At 40.7% G+C, this 26,104-nt stretch overlaps 1 protein-coding gene across 2 annotated transcripts in view; it reads left to right on the forward strand.

Annotated features, from left to right (window-relative positions):
* Positions 1-8,817: 8,817 nt before the first annotated feature.
* CCDC81 (coiled-coil domain containing 81) overlaps positions 8,818-26,104 on the forward strand; it is a 43,033-nt gene continuing 25,746 nt past the window's right edge. The window contains exons 1-5 of one of the 2 annotated variants that reach the window (XM_086384721.1): positions 8,818-9,002; positions 9,865-10,051; positions 16,892-16,953; positions 20,085-20,241; positions 21,792-22,048. In XM_086384721.1, the coding sequence (XP_086240847.1) occupies positions 8,979-9,002; positions 9,865-10,051; positions 16,892-16,953; positions 20,085-20,241; positions 21,792-22,048 (687 nt within the window). In that variant the 5' untranslated portion in view covers positions 8,818-8,978. Of the gene's footprint in view, positions 9,003-9,596; positions 10,052-16,891; positions 16,954-20,084; positions 20,242-21,791; positions 22,049-25,203; positions 25,316-26,104 lie in introns of those variants that run through there. The other variant, XM_086384722.1, reaches the window with a different exon arrangement.

Below are 26,104 nucleotides of genomic sequence, written 5' to 3' on the forward strand. Positions count from 1 at the left end.
CGCCTGGGAAGGCCATTCCATGACTTAAGCAATTATAATTTATTGTGTGCTTATGATAATAACTCTTTATGTTATCTCATTAAATCCTTAATACAGCTGAGAATGATTATGATCCCATTTTACTGACAATGGAGCTAAGACTCATAGAAATTGAGTAGCATGCCCAGGTTTTCCAGAACAGAAAATTAAAGGCCTCAGGCTTAGTTTTCCATTAAATGTTCTCATAGCTGAGGATATTTACATCTTTCAGGTCTCTGTTTAAATGTAGCAAATAATAAGAAGCTCAACAAATAAATTTTTTTATGCTTAAGGATTGACTCTCAGTCCCAAAGTCTTACCTTTTATTGTGTTCCTAGGCAGAACTAAGAAGATTTAATTTTTAAATCTCCTGATACTAAAGAATACGCTGTGCAAAGGTTGTGCATGCCACATGCTAAATAATATGTGCCTTGATGGTCCGTACTCTTTTTAAAATTAGAGTTTAATGTACATATAGTAAAATAAATATTAAGCACGTGTGTGTTTTCACAGGTCTATATACTCGTGTAATCACCACCCAGATCAAGATACAGAACATTTTCAGCCCCTGAGGAAACTTTCTGTGCTGCCTTCGGGTTGATACCCTAGTTCTCAGAGGTAGATTTTCTTTTTTCTTTTTTAATTATTTATTGTTTATTTGGCTGCACTGGGTCTTTGCTGTGGCACATGGGATCTTTGACCTTTGTTGTGGCGTGAGAGATCTAGCTTCCTGATCAGAGATGGAACCTGGTTCCCCTGCGTTGAAAGCATGGTGTCTTAGCCACTGGATCACCAAGTGAGTCCCAGAGGTAGGTTTTCTGAATTCTATCACATAAATTAGTTTGCTGATTTTTCAGGTTCAGATACACATAATCTATAGTTGGTACTCTTGCATTTTTCTTTTTTTTGCTCATCATAATATTTTGAAGATTTATCTGTGTTCTGCATGTCAGTAGTTTCTTATTTTTATGGTTGTCATAGTCCTTTATATGAACACACCACAGTTTGTTCATTTATTCACCCACTAATGGGTATTTAGGTTGTTGCTAGTTTTTGGCTATTAGGAGTAAAGGTGGTGAAAATATTCTTATATAAGTTTTTATAGACATATGTACTTGATATGTTGTTTAGGGGAAGATATACTTAGGAGTGAAATCGATGTCATAAGGTATGTCTGTTTCGCTTCCTTTTGTAAGAAGTCCATGTTCAAGTATTTTGTCAATTTTAAAGGCTTTCTTATTGATCTATGAAGTTCTTTATATATTATGGGTATAATTCTTTATCAGATATGTCAGATATATGTATTACAAATATATTCTCCCAGTTTGTAATTTGCCTATCCAGTTTCCTGCTAATGTGTTCTGATGATAGAAGTTCTCAGTTTTAATGAAGTCACATTCAAGAATTTTGTCTTCTGAAGTCAGTGCTTTTTCTGTTTCGTGTAAGAAATCTTTGCCTACTCGAAACCTGTGAAGTTACTCTCCTACCTTTTCTTCTAGAGCTTTATTTTCTAGCTTTCGTGTTTAGATCTATGATCCACCTTGAATTGATTTTGGAGCTTGATGTGAGGTAGGGTTTATTGCTTTTCCCATATGAATATGAAGTTGTTAAAGCGGCTTCTAATGAAGAATACTATCAGTTCCCTGCTGAATTGTGATGACACTTTTGTCATAAACCGAGTGACTATAAATACAGGGTATTTCTGATCTCTGTTTTGTTATATTGGTCTATCCCTGCACTAATGCTCCACTGTCTTAACTGTTGTTGTTGTTATTTAGTTGCTAAGTCACGTCCGACTCTTTGTGACCCCGTGGACTATAGCCCACCAGGCTCCTCCGTCCATGGAATTTTCCAGGCACGAATACTGGAGTGGGTTGCCATTTCCTCCTCCAGGTGATCTCACTGGCCCAGAGACTGAACTCATGTCTCCTCCTTGGCAGCTGGCTTCTTTACCACTTCTCCCCCTGGGAAGCCTGCTGTCTTAATTAGTGCAGCTTTATAGTAAATCTTGAACTCTGATAGTATAAGTTCTGTGATTTTATTCATCTTTATGATAGTCTTGGCTATTCTAGATTCTTTGTATTTCCAGATAAATTTAAGATTCAACCTGTCAGTAGCCACTAAATATTCATGCAAGTTGGGGAAAACTGACATCAATATTCAGTCTTTTGATTCATAAACATGATTTTGCTCTCCAGTTATTTAGGTCATTTTAAATTTCTTTCTATAGTACAACGGAGAAGGCAATGGCAACCCACTCCGGTACTCTTGCCTGGAAAATCCCATGGACGGAGGAGCCTGGTGGGCTGCAGTCCACGGGGTCGCTGAGAGTCGGACATGACTGAGCAACTTCACTTTCACTTTTCGCTTTCATCCATTGGAGAAGGAAATGGCAACCCACTCCAGTGTTCTTGCCTGGAGAATCCCAGGGACGGGGGAGCCTATGGGGTCGCACAGAGTCGGACACGACCGAAGCGACTTTGCAGCAGCAGCAGCAGCTATAGTACAAACTTGCAATATTTTGCAGTTTTCAACATTAGCTTTATGAAACTTCTTAAACTTGTTCCTAGATGTTTGATTTTTTCATTCTAATATAAATGGCATTTTTAAACATTTCATTTTCTGATCATTTCTTGATAGTACATAGAAATACAGTTGTTTTTTTATACGTTGGGCTTCACTTGTGGCTCAGCTGGTAAAGAATCTGCCTGCAATGCGGGAGACCTGGATTCAATCCCTGGGTTGGGACGATCCCCTGGAGAAGGGAATAGCTACCCACTCCAATATTCCAATTTGGAGAATTCCATGGACTGTACAGTCCATGGGGTCTCAAAGAGTCGGACACGACTGAGTGGCTTTCACTTTCACTTCTATACCTTAAGCTTATATCTAAAGAGCTTGTTGATAAACTTATGATTTTAATAGTTGATATGTTTTCAGATTTTGTACAGTCATGTAAAATGCGAGTGAAAAATCACTCTACTTTTTTCCCAGCAGTGTATCTTTTGTTTACTTCTAGTCTTATAGCACCATGTAGGGCCTCCAGCACAATGATGATAAAAGCTGTGGTGCTCATCTTGTTGGGGAGAAAGCTTTGACTGTGGCACCACTGAAAATGGTGTTTAAAAAAATAAATTTCTTTTCAATTTATCTGGCTGCACTGGGTCTTAGTCACAGCACACAAGAGCTTCATTGCTGCATGTGGCATCTAGTTCTCTGACCAGGGATTGAACCTGGGCCCCTGCACTATGAACAGAGTCTTATCCACTGGACCACCAGGCAAGTCCTTACCTATAGGGTTTTATTACTAGATAATTTTTCAAAAACCCTATTTCCTCCCATTTCTACCTTGTTGAGGATTCTTCCTTCTGAAATTGTGAATGCATTTTAGTTTTATCAGATGTGCTTTCTCCGTCTAGTGACATGACTGCACTTTCCCCCTATTTTTAAAAATTCTGTTAATGTTGTGAATGACACTCATGGAATTTTAAAACATTAAACTGTCCTTTTATTCCTGGAATAAACCCCTCTTGGCTGTGATGCATCACATTTTTTTTTAATATCCCTGGAATCCTGTTTACTGATATTTTGTCAGGATTTTTACATTTACATTCAAAAGAGACACTGGCCTGTAGTTTTTCTTTTTTGTAATGTCTTTTTTAGGTTTGGAATGAATGTTTTACTGATCTTAAAAAATTGAGATCAGAAGTCTTCTCTCTTTTTCTATTCTTTGAGTATTTGTAAATTCAGTATTATTTTTTCCTTAAATATTTTGAAGAATTCACCATTAAAGCCATATGGGTCTGCTGTTTTTTGTGGGAAAATTTGGAAGTAATTTGTGTCAGCACATCAAATTGAGAGAGTCATTTCCTAGGCAGGTTGATAGGGAGTCTAGGGGTCCCCGAGGAGAGAGGGGTCTGGAATTCTCAAGGAGGAAAAAAGGACAAACTTTTTTTCTTTCTCCACATTCCTTAGGATTATATACCAATAATGTATCCTGCCTAAGGACAGTCTTTGGATTCAACCTTCTGTTATTTTAAAATGTTAATTATGGGAGTATACCTGGTCTTTACAAGGATGTATCTTGCCTGAAGACAGTGTTATCTTAAAATGTAAATTATGGGAGTAGGTCGGAGGAGGTCTTTACAACCTCCAAACATTCTTTGGATTATATAACCTCATTGTTAACACTAGCAAGGGGGTACGCTTTCTACCCCCTTCTGATGCCTATGTCAGAAGCTTTCTCTATCTCCTTTATACTTTAATAAAACTTTATTACACAAAAGCTCTGAGCGATCAAGCCTCGTCTCTGGCCCCGGATTGAATTCTTCTCCTCCGGGGGCCAAGAATCCCGGTGTATTTGCGTGATTCAACAACAACCTTTCAAAATTTTAGTCATTCTCTATAGGTAATGTCCTTGTTCAAGAGAAATATTATTATAGCTTGAGATGAGTTTGAAGTTTATATAAAATAATAAATTATAGGTATGTCTTTCTATTGGGCTTCCCTGGTGGCTCAGATGGTAAAGAATTTGCCTGCAACATAGGAGACCCAAGGCTACAGTGCATGGGGTCATAAAGAGTTGGACATGACTGAGAGACTAACAAACATAAAAATCATGTCTTTGTACTAAGAAAATAAAAAAAACTAGTAGTCTTCAAATTATTGGGTTTTGCTTCATATATTTTGAAGCTCTGTTATTAAGAGCATAAATGTGATAGGATAATTAGGATGTAAAAATTAAGATTTTTATGTCTTGTTCATAAATTGACCCCTTTATCATTGTGAAATGGTACTCTATCTCTGGTAACATCCTTTGCTCTGAAATCTAACTTGTCTGATGGTAATATAACCACTCTAGTTTTTACTGATTAGTGTTAGTGTGGTATACTTTTTACCACCCATTTAGTTTTTGCCTTTTTGTTTATATTCTGAATATGTTTCTGATAGGCAACCTATAGTGGGGTCTTGCTTTTTGACTAATCTAATGATATCTGCCCTTTAATTAGATATGTTTAGACCACTCAGATTATATTTAATATGATTATTGACATGGTTGGATTTGAATCTGTATGCATGCATGCTCAGTCACTTCAATTGTGTCTGACTCTGTGCGACCCTATGGACTGTAGCCCTCCAAGCTTCTCTGTTCATGGGATTCTCCAGGCAAGACCACTGGAGTGGGTTGCCATAGTCTCCTCCAGGGCATCTTCCCGACCCAGGGACTGAACCCGTGCCTCTTACACCCACTGGCACTGGCAGGTGGGCTCTTTACTGCTAGTGCCACCTGGGAAGCCCTGAATTCGAATCTACCCTCTTGCTATTTGTTTTCTATTTGTCTTGTCTGGCTTTTGTTCTCTTTGTTCTCTTTTTCTGCCTTCTTTTGGACTAACTGATTTTTAAATTCCATGTTGAGGGGGCTTACTTGTTACAATTCTGTTGTATTTATAGTATACTTGTTTAACCTGTCCCAATCTATCTTCAAGTGATAACACTTTACATATAAGAACAAGTGTATACTTCTATTTCCTCTCTTCCAGCCTCTGTGCTATTGTTGACATACATTTTACTTTCGTATATTTTATAAACACTGAAATATATTGTTATTATCTTTGCTGTAGATAGTCAATTTCCTTTCTAAAAAAAATATGTCTCTTAAATCATGTAGAAAACTAAAAACTGAAATCACAAACCACTGTTACAATAGTAATGCATGAGTGCCTGAGTGCAAAGTTGTTCAGTCATGTCCGACTCTTTGAGACCCTATGGACTGTAGCCCGCCAGGCTCCTCTGTTAATGAGATTCTCCAGGCAGGAATACTGGAGTGGGTTGGCATGCCCTCCTCCAGGGGATCTGCCTGACCCAGGTCTCTTATGTCTCCTGCATTGACAGGCGGGTTCTTTACCACTAGCACCACCTGGAAAGCCCAGCTTTAGTACTAGGTTATGTAACTGCCCATGTACTCACCTTTACTGAGGTCTTTATTTCTTCACATGGCTTTGAGTTACTTCAAATGTCCTTTCATTTCAGTTTGCAAGATTCACTTTAGCATTTCTTGCAGGGCATGTCTAAAGGTAATAAACATCCTCAGTTTTTATCTGGGAATATCTTGATTTTTCTGTCATTTTTTTTTTTTTTTGTCACATCATATGGCTTGTGGGAACTTAGTTCCCCAACCAGGGATTGAACTCAGACTCTAGGCAATGAAAATGCCTAACCACTGGTGCTGTGCTCTGTGTGCTAAGTCTCTTCAGTTGTCTCTGACCCCGTGGACTGTAGCCCACCAGGCTCCTCTGTCCATGGGATTCTCTAGGCAAGAATTCTGGAGTGGGTTGCCATGTGCTCCTCTGGGGATCTTAATGCAGGGATCAAACCCACGTCTCTTAAGTCTCTTTCACTGGCAGGTGAGTTGTTTACCACTAGCGCCACAAGGGAATTTCCACTCCCTCATTTTTTAAAAGACCTTTTATTGGAGTATACTTGATTTACAATGTTGTGTTGGTTTCAGGTGTACAGCAGAGTGAATCAGTTATACATATGCTCTTATTTTTGTTTTTAAATTATTTTCCATTCAGGCCATTGCAGAGTATTGAGTAGAGTTCCCTGTACTATCCACCAGGTTCTTATTAGTTATCCATTCTGTATATAGTAGTGTGTATATGCCAATCCCGATCTCCCAATTTATCCCTCCACCCACTTATCTCCTGGTAGCCATAGTTTATTTTCTACATCCATGACTCTACTTCTGGTTTATAAATAAGTTAATTTGTATTCTTTTTTTTTTTTTAAGATTCTATGTATAAGTGATATTGTATGATGCTTGTCTTTCTATATCTGACTAACCTACAGTACTAGCTCCAAGTTTAGTAGTTTGGAAGCCAAAATTTTTTTTTTCATTTAATTTTTCCCATTGTTTCTTATTTATTCTTTAAATTTTTGGCTCCATTGATCTTAGTTGGCTTCCTGCTGGATTTTCATTGCATTGTGTGGACTTCTCTCTAGTTTCAGCACGCAGCCTTAATAGCCCTGAAGCATGTGGGATCTTAGTTCCTTGACCAAGGATGGAACCCGTGTCCCCTGCATTGGAAGGTGGATTCTTAACCACTGGATGACCAGGGAAGTCCCTCCTATTGTTTCCTTAAGCGTACTGCAACTTCCTCTATTATCATTATTCCTGTCTTATGAGTGAAAAACTGAAGCTCTGAAGTATTAACATTTTTTCAGTCATACAAATTATTTATGCTAACATCAGGTGTGAACTCAGGTCTTCAATTGCCAATATTTTTATTTTTTCTTATTTGAAATGGGGGGAAAACATGCAAAATGTTTATAAGAATGACAGGTCAGATGAGTACGGCATAAATATTAACTTAGCATCCATTAATAAATAATGTTATATACATAGGTATCATTATCATATTTATTATTCATTGAGGTCACATCTATTAAACACGGGAAAGTTCTGTTGTACGACTTTCATCCTGCAGGTGCACCAGGTAGAGTGGTGACGGTGTGCTATCTATTACTTGACATGTTCTTTTTTTTTAATAGTCTGACTTGAGTTTTCCTACATTTCTTCCTTGGGAGATCATTCCATAGCTTAGTCTCAAAGCATCCTCATTTGTCATATTATCTAATTTACCTTTCTTCAGTTGTGTTACATCTTTGCCATTTCATCTGTCAAACGTTTATAAACAGCTGTCACTCCCAATGACATTAATCATTCTGGGGTCAATCTTCCCAAGACATGCTCTTATGCTTTTAGTTATTGGGTGGCTTTCCCTCATCTCTCTCAGAAATTTCTCTGATTGCAGTTGACCCTTGAACAATGGGAGGGGGTGAGGTTTGGAGTGCCAAGTCTCCCCACAGTGGAAACAGCCCCTCCCCCCAACTTTACAGTCCCTTGGACTGCAAGGAGATCCAACCAGTCCATTCTGAAGGAGATCAGCCCTGGGATTTCTTTGGAAGGAATGATGCTAAAGCTGAAACTCCAGTACTTTGGCCACCTCATGCGAAGAGTTGACTCATTGGAAAAGACTCTGATGCTGGGAGGGATTGGGGGCAGGAGAAGAAGGGGACAACAGAGGATGAGATGGCTGGATGGCATCACTGACTCAATGGACGTGAGTCTGGGTGAACTCCGGGAGTTGGTGATGGACAGGGAGGCCTGGCGTGCTGCGATTCATGGGGTCGAAAAGAGTTGGACACGACTGAGCGACTGAACTGAACTGAACTGAACTGATACCTCATGCCCCTCTACCCCCACCCTGATATCTGCTGTTCCACATCCATGGATTCAGCTATTTCAGAATCCGTGTTACTATAGCATATATATTTAGTGAAAAAAATCTGCACACAAAGGGACCCGGGCAGTTCAGATTTGTACTGTTTGAGGATCAACTGAATAGTTTCCATCTGACATATAGATTCTTTATGCCACATAATGAAATACCAACTCCATTTTAATACTGAAGAATATAATAGTCTGTGTGAGTGATCACGTCATCTTATCCCAAAGCCTTCAGGAGCCATCTACACCTTCCAAGTAAATCCCAAACCTCTTTGCTAAGCATTCAGACCAGTCATCTCAGAAGTAACCTCCCCCTCCTTGTACTGCTTTTACATTCTCTTCATATCTCAAATATGAGAGTTAACATGGAGAAGTCACCCATTGAGAAGCCCCTGATCTCGGCAACTAGAGAAAGCAGCACTTAGCAACCGAGACCCAGCACAGCCGAAAAGAAAAAGTTTGTTCAAGAATGTTTGCAGCAACATTATTCCGAATAGCTCCAAAGGGAAACAATTCATGTCTCCGTCAACAGTGGAATGGATAAATAAAGTGTGCAATCGTCACACAAAGGGATAACATGCAACAGTGAAAATGAACAAATTGCTACTGAAGAAATCACAGAGGAATCTCACGTTTAGTGACAGAGCCACAATCGAAGCATACATACTGTATGCTTCTAAAAGTTCAAATACAGGTAAAATTAATTGATGGTATTTGTTGGAATAATGTCAGGAGGGGAAATGAGGTGCATTTCTGTGGTAATGGTGGAGTTCTATTTCTTGACCTGAATGGGGTTTACATGGGTATGCTTGCTTTGTGATAATTCATTGTCAGCAGAGGAGAGAGTATGAAAACAGTTCTGCAGGAGGAGAGTCATTCAGTGTAGAAGGAAGGAGAAGTTGACTATAATGAAAAAAAAAGTCGACTCCCTCCCCAGTCCTCCTGCCCTCCATTTCCTAGGAGGGGAGTCTAGGAAAAACCAAACAGGAGACAAACAAATTTCAGCTCTCACTCAAGCTCTCAAACAGACCCAGAGACTCAGAAAGTCCATCACTCGGGACAAACGCTTATTTCCAGGTTTGTCCAGGGTGATTACCAAAGCCACACGTCTCTTCGCTGTTCAGGGCAAGAAGGAAAGGGAAAAAAATAAAAAACATTGTTACTTCCCAATTTCTCTCTGCCTGGAGCTCTGATTCAACCGGGCCACCTGGGACCAGACACACCTAGGGGGCTGGGCCACGGCCCTATTCTGACTCCCTAGCAACGGAGCGAGCCTTTGTCGCGTCCTAGCAACACGCTTCTCCCTTACTCTCTGCGGGCCCGCCCTCCCGCGGTCCCCTTACCCTGCTCCGTGCTCCGGCTGACCCTCTCAGTGGGCCTCCTAAAGGTCCCCAGAGCTTGGATTTGCGCTTTTTAATTCAAGTGCCGAACAGCTCTCTGAGTTCCTGTGGTGGGCACATTTCAGGGAGAGCCAGAGTCGGGGGCGGGGTGTGGGGGACGGCAAGAAAAAAACGTTTAAGAAAGAAAAAAAAAATCGAGATTTGGGAATTTTTAAGGTACATCCAAATTTCCCAGGAGAGGGGGGCTGGAGAGTGAGACAACCACGTTTGTGTAAACTCCATCTGAAGAAGAAAAGACGCAGCATCCACCTGACGGGACCAGAGATGCTGGACACCATCCTCCCTTCGCTGCAGGACGTCGGCAGGCACCTGCTGCCCACGCTGCCCTCGCTGAGCCAGGAGGGTAGGCGACAGGGGTTTGGGGCTGGGGACGAACCTTTACCTGCTTGGGGCAAAGCTAAGGGCTTCTCCCCATCCCCTGTCTCTGGAGGGCCTTGAAGGGCCCGTGTTGCCTTGTCAAGCAGCTGGTAATCACAGCCGATTCACGGTGCACGTCCAAAGGCTCTTTCCATTTCTTTAGCTCCGCTGGGTCTTAGGTGCCGCTTGCTAACTCACTTACTTGCTCGGTGTGGGAGGGGCTTCCTTGACCCGGGATGGAACCCAGACCACGTGCACTTGGGAGCACTAAGTCTTAAGACACTTTTGTTTACTGAGTTCTTTAATGAGAGAAAGGGGCCAGCTGAGGGGGTTTTTATTAAATAAGATAATGTACACACTGGGACTAGCGTGGAGTCTCAATAAATGCTGGCTACAAACAACCCCCCCAAATGGCTCCTCCTCAGAATTCAGGCAAAGGCAAGGCTACTTTTGTTGCCCTTGGTATCTCAGGGTTGTGTTAAGAAAGTGAGATCAAGGGACTGCCCTGGTGGTCCAGTGGTTAAGACTCTGGGCTTCTACATGGAGGGGAGTGGGTGAATGGGTTCCATCCCTGGCTGGGGAAGTGAGATACTGCATGCTGCCTGTGGCAGCCAAAAAAGTTAAAAAAAAAAAAAAAAAACAACACCAAAAAACAGATTAAAAAAAAGAAATGGCTGTTTGGAAGAAGACTTGACATGTTCTATAGAAAATTTGCTAGGCTTGGTTAGAAAGTTTCTTAGAAGAGTAACTCCAAAGTGACACCGAGATTAAAAAAAAAAAAATTATTTTTGGCTGCACTGGGTCTTCATTGTTTTGCCTGGGCTTTCTCTAGTTGTGGCGAGCAGGGGTTAGTTACTCATTGTTGCAGATCTCCGGCTTCTCACCGCACTGTCTCCTGTTGCAGAGCACAGGCTCTAGGTGAACCGACTTCAGCAGTTGCGGCCCGAGGGCTCAGGAGTTGTGACAACCCATGCCAGTGTTTTCACCCGGGAAATCCCAAGGACACAGAAGCCTGGCGGGGTACAGTCCATGGGGTCACCAAAGAGTTGGACATGACTGAGCAACTAAACAACAACACTAGTACTTAGAGGGAACCATCATCATTTTACAGATGCGAACCGATTGAAAGTACTGAAGGCTGCACAGCGAGCAATCCGTGGGGGCGGGAAGGCTGTAGGTCTCCAGACACACAGCACAGCGTGCCCTTCCCACTGCACTGTGCTCTGGGAATATGTTTCCTTGTCTAAATCACTCTATACTAATTTGCTCTGTTTGTATATCATGATTTTAGTTTAATAAAGTTAGGGGACTTATCTTTCCCTTTTGATATTAGTATCTATTTCAAGTACATATTATTCTGTAATATACATAATGGGCACTTGGTCTTTTTTTTTTTTAATAATGATTATATATAAGATAAAGTGTTCCTACCTGGAATACATTTGGCATTGTGTTTAAAAATACGGTTTTGAATGCACAAAATGTTTAGAATCTGAACTTAAATGAAGGTTGAATTGAATATGGAAGGTACATCCAGGGATGATTTCTTGTGGTTCTTGGTATTTCAGTGTTTGGTCAAAATAAATAAAAACCTCAGCTTTCCTAAAAATATAACAGTAGCATATTCTTTAATTTGCTTTTTAGACTGGATTAGAAGTATTTTTCTTTTGAGATTTAGTGATTCTTTTCCTGACACTTTGGTGTATGCAAAAAAATCAAAGTTAGAAATCAGTCTGCAAGATTTCCAGGTCTGTTCCATTTGAATTACAGAGGCTTAAAGGCTTCATTTCCTGAAGGAAAGGATGTACATATTTTCCTTTTCCTTCTGTGAAAAATATCAAATTTCAGCTTAGAATAATAAACTCTGCTCTTATAAGACTTTGCCTATTCGATTTTTAAGAAATTATTATTTTATTTATTGATTTCTGACTGTGCCAGGTCTTCATCACTCGTGGGCTTTTCTCTAGTTGCAGGGAGAGGGGGCTGCTTTCTATGGGCAGCATGAGAGCTTCTCGCTGTGGTGGCTTCTCTTGTTTCTGAGCACAGGCACAGGTGTGCAGACTCCAGTGAAGTGAAGTGAAGTGAAGTGAAAGTCACTCAGTTGTGTCCTACTCTTTGTGACCCCATGGACTATACAGTCCATGGAATTCTCCAGGCCAGAATACTGGAGTGGGTAGCCTTTCCCTTCTCCAGGGGATCTTCCCAACCCAGGGATTGAACCCAGGTCTCCCTCATTGCAGGCGGATTCTTTACCAGCTGAGCCACAAGGGAAGCCCGCAGACTCCAGTAGTTGCAATATATGGGCTAAGTAGTTACAGCTTCCTGGTTCTAGAGCCCTGGCTCAGTAGTTGTAGTCCATGGGCTTAGCTGCCCTGCAGCATGTGGGATTTTCCCAAATCAGGGATGGAAACCATGTCTCTTGCATTGGCAAACAGATTCTTATCCACTGTGCCACTAGGGAGGCCCCCCACTCCCACCCCATTAGATTTTATAGGGTAAAATGACACAGTTGGACTTGAATGTATCTTTCAAATGAAGAAAGAGGATCTTCAAATTTCTAATTAAGCTCAGGTCTTTTCAGTAGGGTCTGGTCGCCAGCTATACAATTTCTCCTGGCCGTAATTAAATCATTTCATTTTGGTACAGATTGTTTTCCTGAAATGTGAGCTGCATATCATCACTCTAGGTGAAAGGCTTAACAGTTTTGACTTTCAAAAGTCTTCATGTAAGTCTGGCTACTGAGATTCTATATCACTAGTGAATTAAATATTTTTAGTCATGATGAAAATTTGAATTCAGGAAACAGTTGAGACTGTTAATTCTTAGCAGCCAGCAGCAGACAGAATTCTTTTGTCTGTAAGGGTGAGGAAGAATGGGATATATAGTAGAATGGGACAGAGTAGAAGGAATACTTGAGTATATTTAATAAACCGTATATCCATGATTTAGAGTGAAGGGCAGAGTTGGCATCCAGCTCGCTGTAGCATGCAGTCCTAGTTTTCTTGGTGAGTGAGTTTCCATCACCCAACTTGTTTCTCGAGGCTCATAAGAGTCACTTCCATCTGTGCATGCATGCTCAGTCATGTCCGACTCTGGACTGTAGTCTGCCGGGCTCCTCTGTCTATAGGATTTTTCAGCAAGAATACTGGAGTGGGTTACCATTTCCTCCTCCAGGGGATCTTCCCAACCCAGGGATTGAAAGGTTGTTGCTGAGTTGTGAAAGATTCCGGGATTCTTGACCTCCAGAGGAGAAGAATTCAATCTGGGATCAGAGACAAGGCTTGATCGCTCAGAGCTTTTGTGTAATAAAGTTTTATTAAAGTATAAAAGAGATAGAGAAAAGCTTCTGATATAGACATCAGAAGGGGGCAGAAAGAGTGCCCCCTGCTAGTCTTAAGCTGGATGTTATATAGCTGCTGCTGCTGCTGCTAAGTCACTTCAGTCGTGTCTGACTCTGTGCGACCCCATAGACGGCAGCCCACCAGGCTCCGCTGTGCCTGGGATTCTCCAGGCAAGAACACTGGAGTGGGTTGCCATTTCCTTCTCCAATGGATGAAAGCGAAAAGTGAAAGTCAAGTCGCTCAGTCATGTCCGACTCTTAGTGACCCCATGGACTGCAGCCCACCAGGCTCCTCAATCCATGGGATTTTCCAGGCAAGAGTAATGGAGTGGGGTGCCATTGCCTTCTCCTACCAGCTGCTAATTAGAGAAAGGAAATGTCTCAAAACTCAGAGACTGTCACCAGGCCCCTCACCCACAACATACATTTTGAGATAACATTGGTACCAGGTGAGTCATCCCAGGCCATAAAACGATTGACATGAATCTTGCAGAAAGGTAGGTTTCCAAGTAAATATACAGTTTCATTAACATAGATTGGGAGAACAAGGTACGAGTAAAACATACTGGTTTGTTGAGCCCTTATCAGTTCTGTGTCTTAAGTGGAACCGACTTGGAGAAAGTCAGAGTCTAGGGTAAATACATAGTTCATTAACATAGCTTAAGAAAAATATTTCCATAAGAAAAATGCATTGGTTAGCTCAAGGTTTGAGAAAAGTTAAGTTCAGGTGGAACCAGGTGTCATCATGGCAACACAAAATTTTAAGAGAAACCTCCTTTTAAATTTGTATAGAGAAGGGAAAAATATTTAACACTTGTAGTTTGTTCCCCTGCCACTTAAGAAGGAGATAAAAAAACATCTGACACTTGCAGTCTGTTTCCTCTGTTTGGAGACCCCCTAGCCTTCCTGCCTGGAGAAGGCAATGGCACCCCACTCCAGTACTCTTGCTTGGAAAATCCCATGGACGGAGGAGCCTGGTAGGCTGCAGTCCATGGGGTCGCTAAGAGTTGGACACGACTGAGCGACTTCCCTTTCACTTTTCGCTTTCATCCATTGGAGAAGGAAATGGCAACCCACTCCAGTGTTCTTGCCTGGAGAATCCCAGGGACGGGAGAGCCTGGTGGGCTGCCGTCTATGGGGTCGCACAGAGTCGGACACGACTGAAGCGACTTAGCAGCAGCAGCAGCAGCCTTCCTGCCTGTTACCCTCTTAGGATCAAACCGGTGTCTCCTGTATCTCCTGCATTGCAGATGGATTCTTTACCCACTGAGCCATTAGGGAAACCCATGAGTCACTGCTACTTCTCATTGCCCATCCTGTTCATTGTCTGGCATATTAATAAAAATATTTACAGTGTTGATATACAGGATTAAATGAGTGCAATTTTCCACATTAGGTAATGGTTTAAACCATTAGAAAAGCAGTTACAAGAGTAAATCAAGCAGTTTCTAAACTGGGGAAAGAATGGGTTTTTGTGCCCAACTCCATCTATGCCATGAAGTGGTAAGCTGATATTTGCCACTGTTCGTGATCCTTTCTTTTGAGTAAAACACAGGACTCTTGATTTGCAGAGAGAGTTCACTAGTGGAAAATATCTGTAATAAACTCATGACTAAGTTTGGAATGGAAATGTCAACATAGACATGGTTTTCTATATTTATGAGTATTAGTTATACCCAGAGTATTCTTTCATATCATACATTAACACTTTAGTAATTGACAACTACTTATTTTTCTACCACAGCTTTCCTGGAACATAGCTCAGAACAAGAAAATAAGCATAGAAGGCCTCCCTCTGATCATTCAAAGTAGAAAGTGTGAAGTCTATGTCTCAATTCAAAGTAAAGCTCTTTGGACCCTTACCCAAAAGTCTGTTTTTAAAAATTATTATTTTAGACATAATGTTAGTATATTTGTTGAAATCAAGAGCACAGCTGATCAGAAGCAGTGAATTAAGACTGGGCAGTGAGCCTGCAGAGCACTTGTAGCAGAGAGGAGTGACAGCTGGAGTCCAATGGTGACGACTGAGAGTGAAAAGCAGTCAAGAATGAAGCAAAAATAAAAGTGCAGAGACAGTTAATGTACGGACAATGATCTTTCATGCTTTAGTGGCCCCTGGCCTCCTTCCTGTATTATGGAGTGGTGTGAGAATGAAGGCTTATGTTAATCAAATGGCATGGTGTAGACTCTTAGAAGCTTGTTGAATGGGTCATTAAGAAAAGCCTAGATTAGGGACTTCCCTGGTGGTCCAGTGGCTAAGACTCCATGTTCACAATGCAGGGAGCCCTGGTTCGATCCCTGGTCAGGGAACTAGATCCCACATGCTGCAACTAAGAGTTCACAGTTCAGTTCAGTCACTCAGTCGTGTCCGACTCTTTGCGACCCCATGAATCGCAGCACACTAGGCCTCCCTGTCTATCGCCAACTCCCGGAGTTCACTCAAACTCACGTCCATCGAGTCAGCAATGCCATCCAGCCATCTCATCCTCTGTCCCCTTCTCCTCCTGCCCCCAATCCCTCCCAGCATCAGAGTCTTTTCCAATGAGTCAACTCTTCGCATGAGGTGGCCAAAGTACTGGAGTTTCAGCTTTAGCATCAGTCCTTCCAAAGAACACCCAGGACCAATCTCCTTTAGAATGGACTGGTTGGATCTCCTTGCAGTCCAAGGGACTCTCAAGAGTCTTTTCCAACACCACAGTTCAAAAGCATCAATGCTTTGGCACTCAGCTTTCTTCACAGTCCAACTCTCACATCCATACATGACCACTGGAAAAACCATAGCCTTGACTAGACGGACCTTTGTTGGCAAGCCACAACTAAAAAAAGATCCTGTGTGCCACAACTAAAGGTTCCACATGCCTCAATGAAGATTTAAGATCCCTTGTGCTGCAACTGAGACTCAGCATAGCCACATAAATACATATATATATATATATAAAGAAAAGGCTAGATAACACTAGGTTAACTCAGATGGTTAAGAATCTGTCTGCAATGCAGGAGACCCGGGTTTGATCCCTGGGTCAGGAAGATCCCCTGGAGAAGGGAATGGCTACCCACTCCAGTATTCTTGTCTGGAGAATTCCAAAGACAGAGCAGCCTAGCAGACTACAGTCCATGGGATCGCCAAGAGTCTGACACAACTAACAACAACTATGTTTATAGAATAAAGGGCAAGTTGTGACACTTCCCTTTATTCTACAAAGATTTTCTCCACCTCCTCTCTACCTTCTCTTTCTCTTTCGCCTCCTCTTTCACATTTTTGGAATTTAAAGCAAGTTAACTTTGCTTATTAGGAAAATTATCTTTGGGGAGTGACTTTATTTTCTGTTAATTTTAATTAATTAGAAATTATTATCACTTAAATAATGTAAATTATTTATTCTGTATTTCGTATTCACATTTTTGTTTACGAACACTAAGATAACTATCACAGGTGTGCTTTCATAAATTATTCATACATTATATTTTATTTACCTTGAATTTTAGAAGTTTCTACTATTTGGGGAAATGTGTCAGAATTTGTGGAACGGCAGCTATCCTTACACAAGGTAAGATTTATACTTTAATTTTAACATAGGACATCAAAGAATGTTTCCTCCTTAGTCTCCAATTGTTTTGCTGGGAGAAAGATAGCAGATTTTAGAGCCATCCAGTGTAACCTGCAGTCTTGTGATTTTATGATGCTCACACGTAGGACTTGTGGTTGGTAGATTTAACAGACACGGATTTCACCCTTAGGTAATGATGTGAAAGTTGTGCTGTTCCAGTGATAGGAAGTGTATTGCTGATCAGTCCAGGTGTGTACAGAGGACGTAGATGAATTCTGTTCCTCTGTGATCTGGTAGTTCCTGGCGTGGCTATAGAAGGATATGATGCTTCTTGTCTTGCCTCCTTGCAGGGAATGGATTCTAACTGAAATGTATGAAGGCAGTCAGGGACTGAACTCTACTTGCCAAAAATGAGAACCTTTGTCCAGGGCTGGCCTATTTCTCCCCCATCAAGTCTTGAGTTTGGATGCCACAGAACTGAACAGAGATGTTGGGAGTTTGGAGGGTGCTGGGATATTGTGAAACGTTTATATCCTACTCAGAGGTCCCAATATGAGAACCTTTGATCTGAATTCATCCATGAAATCTATTTGTTTGATCTGATAATTTGAATTAGTCATCAGAATTTAAAATTGGGAGTTTGTACAAATTTTTTTTTCCTTGAAAAATCAGCCGATTAACAAAATCAGTTTTTGTTCAGTACATGTGACGCTTGGCTGAAGCTGACAAGGGTCTCTCCCCTTTAGATGGGGCATGCACTCCTGAGCCATCACATTCTCTGGCTCTGTACCTTCACTCCCTTGCATCCTTTCTTGGCTCCTATAGCATTAGACTTTGTAACCTTTGATGTTTCCATGAAGACAGAGCTCTAGAGTGAGAGCCAAAATCTTTTGCTTCTGCGCATTAACCAAGATCACCACACTAGGGCACGTATCTTCGATGTTTTGGGTCGTCTGATTTTAAGTGAGGGACAATAAACCTACCATAAAGAATGAGAGGGACTTCCTTGGTGTTCCAGTGGTTAATCCTCCATGCTCCCAATGCCAGGAGCTTGGGTTTGATCCCTATTTAGGGTTCTAGATCCCACATGCCATAACTAAAAGATCCCATACACCGCAGCGAAGATCAAGACACTGTGTGCCACAACTGAGATCTGGTGCAGACAAGTAAATAAATAAACGTTGTTTTTTTTTTTTTTTAAAAGAGAGAATGAGGAAGCAGAAAATCTCTCCCCTGATGGCAAGGGATTAAAATTTAAAATGCCACACAATTTCAGTCAGTTCAGTTCAGTCGCTCAGTCGTGTCTGACTCTCTGCCCCACCACGGACCACAGCACGCCAGGCTTCCCTGTCCATCACCAACTCTCGGAGCTTGCTCAAACTCATGCCCATTGAGTTGGTGACGTGGCCAAAGTATTAGAGTTTCAGCCTCAGCATCAGTCCTTCCAATGAACAGTCAGGACTGATTTCCTTTAGGATGGACTGGTTGGATCTCCTTGCAGTCCAAGGGACTCTTAAGGGTCTTTTCCAACATCACAGTTCAAAAGCATCAATTCTTTGGCACTCAGCTTTCTTTATAGTCCAACTCTCACATCCGTACATGACTACTGAAAAAAACATAGCTTTGACTAGATGAATCTTTGTTGGCAGAGTAATATCTCTGCTTTTTAATATGCTGTCTAGGTTGGTCATAGCTTTTCTTTCAAGGAGCAAGTGTCTTTTAATTTCATGGCTGCAGTCACTATCTGCAGTGATTTTGAAAGCCCCAAATAAAGTCTGTCACTGTTTCCATTGTTTTCCCATCTATTTGCCATGAAGTGGTGGGACCAGATGCCACGATCTTAAGTTTTCTGAATGTTGAGTTTTAAGCCAAGTTTTCCACTCTCTTCTTTCATTTTCATCAAGAGGCTCTTTAGTTCTTCTTCGCTTTCTGGTATCATCTGCGTATCTGAGGTTATTGATATTTCTCCCAGTAATCTTGATTCCAGCCTGGGCGTCATCTAGCCTGGCATTTCACATGATGTACTCTGCATATAAGTGAAATAAACAGGGTGACAGTATGCAGCCTTGATGTGCTCCTTTCCCGATTTGGAACCAATCTGTTGTTTCATGTCTGGTTCTAACTGTTGCTTCTTGACCTGCATACAGATTTCTCAGGACGCAGGTAAGGTAGTCTGGTATTTCCATCTCTTTTTAGGACAAGAGTAATCTTCAGTTCAGTTCAGTCGCTCAGTCGTGTCCGACTCTTTGCGACCCCATGAATTGCAGCACGCCAGGCCTCCCTGTCCATCACCAACTCCCGGAGTTCACTCAAACTCATGTCCATCGAGTCAGTGATGCCATCCAGCTATCTCATCCTCTGTCGTCCCCTTCTCCTCCTGCCCCCAATCCCTCCCAGCATCAGGGTCTTTTCCAATGAGTCAACTCTTCGCATGAGGTGGCCAAAGTACTGGAGTTTCAGCTTTAGCATCAGTCCTTCCAAAGAACACCCAGGGCTGATCTCCTTTAGAATGGACTGGTTGGATCTCCTTGCAGTCCAAGGGACTCTCAAGAGTCTTCTCCAACACAAAAGCATCAATTCTTCGGCGCTCAGCCTTCTTCACAGTCCAACTCTCACATCCATACATGACCACTGGAAAAACCATAGCCTTGACTAGATGGACCTTTGTTGGCAAAGTAATCTTAGATAAAGATTAAAAGCAGCTATGGCATCCATACATTAAAAAAAAATTTTATTTGTTTGACTATACCAGGTCTTAGTAGTGGTATGTGGGATACAGTTCCTCCACCAGGGATCAAACCCAGGCCCCCTGCACTGGGAGCGCAGGGTCTTAGCCACTGGACCACCGGGAAGTCCCCATACATGTTTTCTTAGTCCTCACAGCCTTTGAATGATATGGAGATGATGGATCAGAAAAGCACTGTGGATTGAGATATTACATTTTATACTTCTTTGAAAACTTAGAGTCATGAAATACTAAAGCTGTAATGGGTCATAAAGAGCATTGAATTTTAAGGCACATGTTTAAATTTCTTCATGTGCTTTGGGATAACACTGCTAAGGATTATTTTTCTTTACATTTCAGTGAATTCTTTCTGTTGATTTTTTTTTTTTCCCCTTTATCTTTTCAGGGAGTTCAGATTCCAGGACTTGGAACTTTCACTTTCATGAGACAAAAGCTTGAGGTGGGAAACAAGAAGTTTTTCCTAATTCAGAGGCCCGTGTTTATCATGGCAGAGAAGTTAGTACAGATTCATGGACTCAAACAAAACAGAGTATATACTCCTGGTAAACAGATTTTATTTTAAAGACTTTCCCAGAACGTGACTAGCCAGGGGATGAAAATGAAAGGGCAATGCTTGGCCAATTGTGGCTTTACTGCTTTCTGCTTTGAGAAGCTCTCTTTTCATGTGATACCTTTGTCAGAGGGAGGGGCTGAGGTAGGGAATAATATACAGTCTTTTTGCAAGTCATTTTCAACCTCAGAAGCTCAAGGCCGGATATGACATCAAGGCAAATTTATATAAAAGCCACATCACTGAGTCATGCAGATTTTATATGTATTTCAGATCTAAGAAATTAAAAGTGATTATAAAGAAGAGAAAGTTAATTAGGATTACTGGTTGGAAGAATCACAGTTAATATCAACTAGGAAAAGATCAACTGAGTTTCTATTGTATATCATAGAAATTATTGAAATTTAAAAGTTGTTAGAAGGTTAATGGAGAAGGCAATGGCACCCCACTCCTGTACCCTTGCCTGGAAAATCCCATGGATGGAGGAGCCTGGTAGGCTGCAGTCCATGGGGTTGTGAAGAGTCGGACACGACTGAGTGACTTCACTTTGACTTTTCACTTTCATGCATTGGAGAAGGAAATGGCAACCCACTCCAGTGTTCTTGCCTGGAGAATCCCAGGGACAGCGGAGCCTGGTGGGCTGCTGTCTGTGGGGTTGCACAGAGTTGGACACGACTGAAGCAACTTAGCAGCAGGTTAATAATTCTGTAAAGACTTAATACCTTATACACCTCTCACATCCTAAATCTCCTTCTTTCCTTTGCTTCCTTATTCCCTTCTTCCCTCCTTTTGCCTCCTTCCTTTTTCCCCTCCACAAATATTTACTAAGGGCCAACGACATGGCAGTCTTGTCCCAGGTGCTAGAGACATGGGGGGATACATGACGCCTTCTCCAGGATACTTGCATTCCAGTTTCAGGGTGTGGCTTTATGTGATACCTGCCCTGGTTACTTGGAGTGGGAGGGTTCTCTCCTAATTTCTGGTTGTGTTCCTTTTGACTTTCCTTATCATGCCCTCCTGCATCAGACTTATATCTGGATGAAGAGAGTTCATCTACCCCCAGTGCCGACAAGGTGAAAAGGCTGGAACTTGCCTTTATGTTAACATCTCTGGAAGTTAATTTGCAGAGTAACTTTCTACCGAAAAATGATATATTGGAAAAACAAATACCAACAAGCTATACTTAGAATTTGTTATGCCTGTATTCTGTATGGTAAATTTGATGGATTTTTCAACCATTTAAAAATGTATTTATTTTTGACTACACTGGGTCTTCATTGCTTTGGGTGGGCTTTCTCTTTCAACAAGAGAGAATGAAAAGCTTGTCTGTAGCACAGTTTAGAAAGCTAATTGTGCTTGTTCTGAGCAAAAACATTCTACTTTTAGGGAAAATTTAATTGAGCATTAAAGAGTACAACTAAAGGCTTCACAGGTACAGTTCTGTTTTTAAGTATTAAGTGAGAATCAAGTGATTATTTGTGAGTGTGTATGCTATGTCTTTGTTATAATCTCAATTCTTTCCTCTCCCCCTTTCTCCTCTAGGTGATATCCCAATAGTTCCACTTAATTTTGTCATGATATCCTTGGAGGGTCCATTTAGCAGAGATATAGTGGAAGGATGTGTGAAGGAGACGCTGCTTTTTTTGTCACGATCCATTTCCATCAAACAAAATGTGGAGTTTACATTCAAAGGAATCGGGGTCCTCATGATCAAAGACAGCAAAGTCAAGATGAGATTCTATAAGGACTTCCTTTGTACAATGGATGGAAGCGGGGCTTTGGCAAAAGCCCTAGCAAATGTAAATTACTGTTTTCTTTCTCCTAACCCCTTTCTGAATCTGTAAATGTGTTATCTTTAAGATTGACAAGGGCTTCCCTGGTGGCTCAGTGGTAAAGAATCTGCCTGCCAACGCAGGAGACGCAGGTTCAATCCCTGGGTCGGGAAGATCCCCTGGAGGAGGAAATGGCAACCCACTCCAGTATTCTTACCTGGAAAATCCCATGGACAGAGGGACCTGGTGGGCTACAGTCCAGAGGGTCGTAAAGAGTCAGACAGGACTTAGCAACTAAAACAACAACAAGGTTGACATATTTTAAATGGCAGTTACCCCAAGTCAAAGAAGTGCTTGTTTATAGATGATTAACTCTTTGACAAAAAAGTTAGAAGGGTTAAAGAACTAAGTTTTGTGTCAGTGCCAACTGAAAAATTATAAACAGTAGTAGAAACTCATAATTATGAACATTTTATAGGATAGTACCTTATAGTTTAAAAACTTTTTTTTTCTACATATATTATTTCATTTGACTCTCAAAACATTATAAAACCAGAATTATTATCCTGATTTTACCAGTGAGAAAAATGGGGTTCAGAGAGGTTGTGTGGGAAGTCTAGGAGTTCAGCAGTGGAACTGAAATTTAAGCCAAGACTTCCTAATTACTCTTTTTGTACCGATTACACTATTTTATTTTAATGAAAGTCTACAGAAAAATCTAATTCAAGTCATAGAAATGTATATTCAGCTTTTAATTTGCATTGTTTAGAAGAAATTTCATAGTTGACCATTCACCGTTAACTGTTATAGCTGGTGTGACCTTCGTGCCAAGTTGGACATTGCAGACTTTAAGGAGGCAGTGAAACAATCATTCAACAGAGCTAACTGAAACTCCTTTTTTCTTTTTTCAATTTATTTTAGTTGGAGGTTAATTACTTTACAATATTGTAGTGGGTTTTGCCATACATTGATATGAATCAGCCACGGGTGTACATGTGTTCCCCATCCTGACCCTCCCTCCCACCTTCCTCCCCATCCCATCCCTCAGGGTCATCCCAGTGCACCAGCCCTGAGTGTCCTGTCTCATGCATCAAACCTGGACTGGAGATCTGTTTCACATATGATAATATACACGTGTCAATGCTATTCTCTCAGATTATCTCACCCTCGCCTTCTCCCACAGAGTCCAAAAGACTGTTCTATACATCTGTGTCTCTTTTGCTGTCTTGCATATAGGGTTATCATTACCATCTTTCTAAATTCCACATATATGTGTTAGTATACAGTATTGGTGTTTTTCTTTCTGGCTTACTTCACTCTGTATAATAGGCTCCAGTTTCATCCACCTCATTATAACTGATTCAAATGTATTCTTTTTAATGGCTGAGTAATATTCCATCGTGTATATGTACCACAGCTTTCTTATCCATTTGTCTGCTGATGGACATCTAGGTTGCTTCCATGTTCTGGCTATTATAAACAGTGCTCTGATAAACATTGGGGTACACGTGTCTCAATTCTGGTTTCCTCGGTGTGTGTGCCCAGCAGTGGGATTTCTGGGTCATATGGCAGTTCTATTTCCAGTTTTTTAAGGAATCTCCACACTGTTCTCCATAGTGGCTGTACTAGTTTGCATTCCCATCAACAGTGTAAGAGGGTTCCCTTTTCCCCACACCCTCTCCAGTATTTATTGTTTGTAGATTTTTGGATAGCAGCCATTCTGACCGTTGTGAGATGGTACCTCATTGTGGTTTTGATTTGCATTTCTCTGATAATGAGTGATGTTGAACATCTTTTCATGTGTTTGTTAGCCATCTGTATGTCTTCTTTGGAGAACTGTCTGTTTAGTTCTTTGGGCCACTTTTTGATTGGGTCATTTATTTTTCTGGAATTGAGCTTTAGGAGTTGCTTGTATATTTTTGAGATTAATTATTTGTCAGTTGCTTCATTTGCTATTATTTTCTCCCATTCTGAAGGCCGTCTTTCCACCTTGCTTATAGTTTCCTTTGTTGTGCAAAAGCTTTTAAGTTTAATTAGGTCCCATTTGTTTAGTTTTGCTTTTATTTCCAATACGCTGGGAGGTGGGTCATAGAGGATCCTGCTTTGATTTATGTCAGAGAGTGTTTTGCCTATGTTTTCCTCTAGGAGTTTTATAGTTTCTGGTCTTACATTTAGATCTTTAATCCATTTGAATTTATTTTTGTGTATGGTGTTAGAAAGTGTTCTAGTTTCATTCTTTTACAAGTGGTTGACCAATTTCCCCAGCAGCACTAGTTAAAGAGATTGTCTTTTCTCCATTGTATATTCTTGCCTCCTTTGTCAAAGATAAAGTGTCCATATGTGCATGGATTTATCTTTGGGCTTTCTATTTTGTTCCATTGATCTATATTTCTGTCTTTGTGCCAGTACCATACTGTCTTGATGACTGTAGCTTTGTAGTAGTGCCTGAAGTCAGGCAGGTTGATTCCTCCAGTTCCATTCTTCTTTTTCAAGATTGCTTTGGCCTATTCGAGGTTTTTTGTATTTCCATACAAATTGTGAAATTATTTGTTCTAGTTCTGTGAAAAATCCCATTGGTAGCTCGATAGGCATTGCATTGAATCTATAGATTGCTTTGTGTAGTATACTCATTTTCACTATATTGATTCTTCCAATCCATGAACATGGTATATTTCTCCATCTATTTGTGTCCTCTTTGATTTCTTTCATCAGTGATTTATAGTTTTATATATATAGGTCTTTTGTTTCTTTAGGTAGATATATTCTTAAGTATTTCATTCTTAAGTGAATGAAATTGTGAAACTTTTAAAAAATCTTTTATTTTGTTTTGGGGTGATAGTTTCAGGTGAACAGTGAAGGGATTTGGCCATACATATACATGTATCCATTCTCCCCCAAACTCCCCTCCCATCCAGGCTGTCACATAGCATTGAGCAGAGTTCTAGGTGCTATATATACAAATAGGTCCTTGTTGAGAACTAATTGAATCTGAATGTACTAATTTGGGATGGATGGATTGGATTATCATGAATGTTATATAATCTTGTGACCCATAGAACAAAAGCCTGACTTTCTTTTTTTTTTTTTTTTTAAAGAAAGAGCTATGAAAGAAAATGTTATACATATGGTTTAATTCTCCCTTCTGATTTATCCTTTTGTGGTGCTCTGGGATGGGGGTTTAGGAGATGGAGTCATGCCTACTTAGGCCCTTGGTGTTTTCTCCACATCCTGGCTTCATACAGGATGGCTCAGAGGGATGCCAACCCTGTGTGTGCAGAGTGGAGACACACACACGTGAGTATCACCCTCTCGTTTTTATTAAAACACGGGCAGGATGTGCAAAATCAGAAACAAGGCCAAAGTGCTGCTCCATCTCTCACCCTCAGGGATTATGCAGAGCTTTGTAAGCTTTGATACATGTTTAAAAGACAGGATAATGCTTCATTTGGCCTGCTGTACTCTAAGATGTACCTTTTAAGGAGAGTTTTCCAAAAGAACTGCTCTTGATGGATATCCTATAAAAAAAGCTCTATAGGCCAAAGCACATAGGTATGTTAAAGTACCTGAGAAGTCTGGCTGGAAAGAAGCAGCTTTAACTGCCTGTAAGTATTTAATCATGGAACTTTAGGTTGAGTCAATATTCATTAATACCTGTAAAACACATTTCGGGAAACTGCTGTAAAGTTGTGAGAGTGACTGTTTTTTCCCTAAATGTTCCATAACGTAAACCCGAGTGCTGTCTTGTAGAAGAGTTCTCTTAGGAAGTTGTGTGCTAATTTCAGTGATGCTGTGTTAGCTCAAAATATTTTTAAAACTTAGATCTTTAGAATCTCCTTCAAAGCCTTTTGTAAACCACATCATTAATCCAAAAAGAATAATTTTACCTGTTATTCTATACTAGTATAATTTAATAATGTGATTATTATATATAATATACAATTATTAAATATTTTATAAATTATATTATAAATACGATTTGTAGATTATAATAAATATATATTATTTATAATAATTGTAATTGTCACTATTTGTGGAGTGCTTTTATGTGCTAGCCACTTATATATAGTACCTCCTAAAAGTCCT

This window comes from Bos grunniens, chromosome 29 (assembly GCF_055505025.1).
Source record: "Bos grunniens cultivar Pamir isolate PY7600 chromosome 29, Bosgru_T2T1.0, whole genome shotgun sequence".
In the NCBI taxonomy this organism is placed as follows: Eukaryota; Metazoa; Chordata; class Mammalia; order Artiodactyla; family Bovidae; genus Bos; species Bos grunniens.